We start from the raw sequence: 2,873 nt of genomic DNA, 5'->3' as shown, positions 1-2,873 counted from the left end.
TTTTTTTGCTTTTTCGAGACAGGGTTTTTCTGTGGCTTTGGAGCCTGTCCTGGAACTAGCTCTATAGACCAGGCTAGTCTCGAACTCACAGAGATCCACCTGGCTCTGCCTCCCGAGTGCTGGGATTAAAGGCGTGTGCCACCATTGCCCGGCAATTTTTAGTTTTTTAAAGAGAGGGTTTCACTCTGTCATCAGACTAGCCTTGAATTCCAAACTAGGTCGAACTGGTGCGTTTGTGTAGTTCCAACACCTGGGAGGGTGCAGGCAGGAGGACCATCACAAGTTCAAGGCTAGCCTATGCTACATAAGGAGTTTGAGTTCAAGACCACCTTTGGCTATATAAGACTCTGTTTTTAAAAAAGGGGGGGAGCAGTTTTGCTGTTTTGTTTTGTTTTTCCTGAGTCTCACTATGCAACTCAGGCTGGCCTCGAACTGAAAATTCTCCCCGAGGGCAGCTGTTAGAATGTCTGAAGGAAGATGAGAGCGCCCATATTCATCTATCCATCTATTCCCACCGAGATCTGGGAAAACAGTTACTAGCTCTCTCTGGACGACCTGTCAACCCGCCTACCTGAAGAAGCCGCTAATGAGCAGTGACACCTCTTTGTGAGTCCTCAAGTACTTTTCATTTGCGATGCGAGTCTGGATCTGAGGAGCAACAACCAAGAGTCAAAGATCTGGGGAGAGAGATCCAGGTTTCAAGCCTAGAAAGAGGTATGAAGAGGGGGGACAAGCTAGGTCTTTTCCTGGAGTGTTTGAAAGCCGGAGCAGTTTTCAGATTTTCCTTTGAGGCAGCCGCATTTCTTTTCTCTAAAGGCAGAGAGTTTCATAGTGCCTGGGCTGTTCTGGACCGTGATGAAGCTGGCCTTGAACTTCTCTGCCTCCACCGCAGTGATGGTGTGTGTGGTGGGTGTGGGGGGGTCGGGTAGAGAGGATTGGGACCCAGAGGTTGGTGCAGGCTAGGCCAGCATGCTAGCTCCCACCAACTGAGCTACATTTCCTGTCAATTCTTTACTTGGCCAGACCCCTACTTGGTTCTTCTTGCGCTTTCATACCCGGCGGATTGGGCTCAGGGACGCTCCATAGTCCTCGGGCGTTTATCTCCAGAAACAGACAGACCCTGCTCTGCTCTTCCCGGGGTTCTACTTCGAGGGACCTTTGTCCTGAGGAGCCTCACTTTGATCAAAACAGGTAGACGCACCTTGAAATCTCGCAACTGCTCCAATTGCTCTGGGCTCAGTGATGCCGGATCCGGCCCCCCAAATAAGCGTTGTTGAAATGTCTCCATCTAGCCGCAGGAGGTTGTCTAGGCGACGGGCCGCGGAGAAACGAAGCCCCGCCCCGCAGTCAACCCCGCCCCTGACCCCGCCCCTCTATAAGTCCTATCCTTTCCTGGCTGTGAAGACAGAATCCTACTGACTGAAGCAAGGTGGAGGCTACTCTTCAGCAGAATGAACTTGGACTTGGGGTGCCCAAGGGACCACTTTTCCCAGACTTAAAGACTGATTTCTGAGTTGAATTGTATCTGAAATGCGCCTTTCTTCTTGACCCCACTCGACTTCAAATACTGCATTTACTTAGCTAGAACAAACCACAGAAGAGGTTCAGAGCAGTCTTTCAGAATCCAGCCCCCAGCTTGGGCAGACTGTGCTTGCGTAGAAAAATCTAGGCTTCTTCCCTTCCTACTGGCCCAGAAGCCAAGCACTCCATCTGTTCCGTAGACAGACACTAGATATTGGAAGTCTGGGTTCCTAAAATACGAAAGCACCCCAGAGCGTGGAGGGAGCCAATCTCTGCAAAGACAAGAACATTTTCAAACTCAGAATGCTGAACCTAGCCAGCGCTCTGGCAGAATTTCCCTTTTTGTAATGACTTTCTCAGGTAGATCAATTTTCTCTTCACCCTAGGTTCCTCATAAATTGTAAATTATTTCTCTCTCGACTGAATAAGGGAAGGGAAAGGGAATGAACTGACTGCAAGATTTGTTCTTTTAGTATCTAATTAAGAAGGGTAAGTGAAGCTGGGCGGTGGTAGCGCACGCCTTTAATCCCAGCACTTGGGAGGCAGAGGCAGGCTGATCTCTGTGAGTTCGAGGCCAGCCTGGTCTACAAGAGCTAGTTCCAGGACAGGAACCAAAAAGCTACGGAGAAACCCTGTCTTGAAAAATCAAAAAAAAAGGGGGGGGGGGTAAGTGAAACACAGAACCTCAGCTCTCAAAATAGCTGCCTGACAACATACACACACATACAGACCACACACACACCACACACACACACACACACACACACACACACACACACACACCGCATGTGCACACCAGTTTCCCTTGCTCACAGAAATGACACCCAGCAGAGACCTTCTGAGAGGCAGGAGACAGAATCCCAAAAGAGTCTGGGACTTGTGAACACTGCTCCCCAGAGCAAAGACATAGCGTGAGAAACAAGGTGAATGTCTGACCATGGAGGGATCTCCCTGTGATCTGCTCACCTCTACATTTCCGAGAGAACAGCAGATGCAGGTGGGCCAGTCAGTGGCTGTAAGCGTCCTCCCAGGAGCCCATCTGGGTTAGCAATCATTTGAGTTGTTTATCCATTTTTTTAGGAGAGAGAGTTAATGGTGAGATAAGCTGCCATCTGTCAGAAGTGATGTTTTCCCAGCAAGAGCAGAGGTTACCCAAGGGTGATAGTTTCTATAAGCTGAGGCCAATTTCCTCCTATCCCATAGAGGGAGCGGTCACAGTGAAATCCGCAGACTTGTAGGTAGTGTGGCTGTCACAGCCTCTCAGTTCTTGAATGTTTGAGATGTGGCTGTGTTAGATAAGCCGGAAATTTAAAATACACTTTGGATCTTGAAGGCTTTTTTTTTTTTTTTTT

The 2,873-nt window shown here is 49.0% G+C and overlaps 1 protein-coding gene across 1 annotated transcript in view; it reads right to left on the bottom strand.

The window, feature by feature from the left end:
• Riiad1 (regulatory subunit of type II PKA R-subunit (RIIa) domain containing 1) overlaps positions 1-1,296 on the bottom strand; it is a 5,582-nt gene extending 4,286 nt beyond the window's left edge. Inside the window, exons 1-2 of the mRNA XM_005357019.3 lie at positions 1,202-1,296; positions 572-648 (exon numbers count right to left, since the gene is read on the bottom strand). Coding sequence (XP_005357076.1) covers positions 572-648; positions 1,202-1,288 — 164 coding nt within the window. The 5' untranslated portion in view covers positions 1,289-1,296. The remainder of the gene's footprint in view (positions 1-571; positions 649-1,201) is intronic.
• Between the last annotated feature and the right edge of the window lie 1,577 nt (positions 1,297-2,873).

Source organism: Microtus ochrogaster, chromosome 21 (genome assembly GCF_000317375.1).
Source record: "Microtus ochrogaster isolate Prairie Vole_2 chromosome 21, MicOch1.0, whole genome shotgun sequence".
In the NCBI taxonomy this organism is placed as follows: domain Eukaryota; kingdom Metazoa; phylum Chordata; class Mammalia; order Rodentia; family Cricetidae; genus Microtus; species Microtus ochrogaster.
The sequence above is the reverse complement of the archived record's forward strand: the minus strand, read 5'-3'. Positions and strand labels throughout refer to the sequence as shown.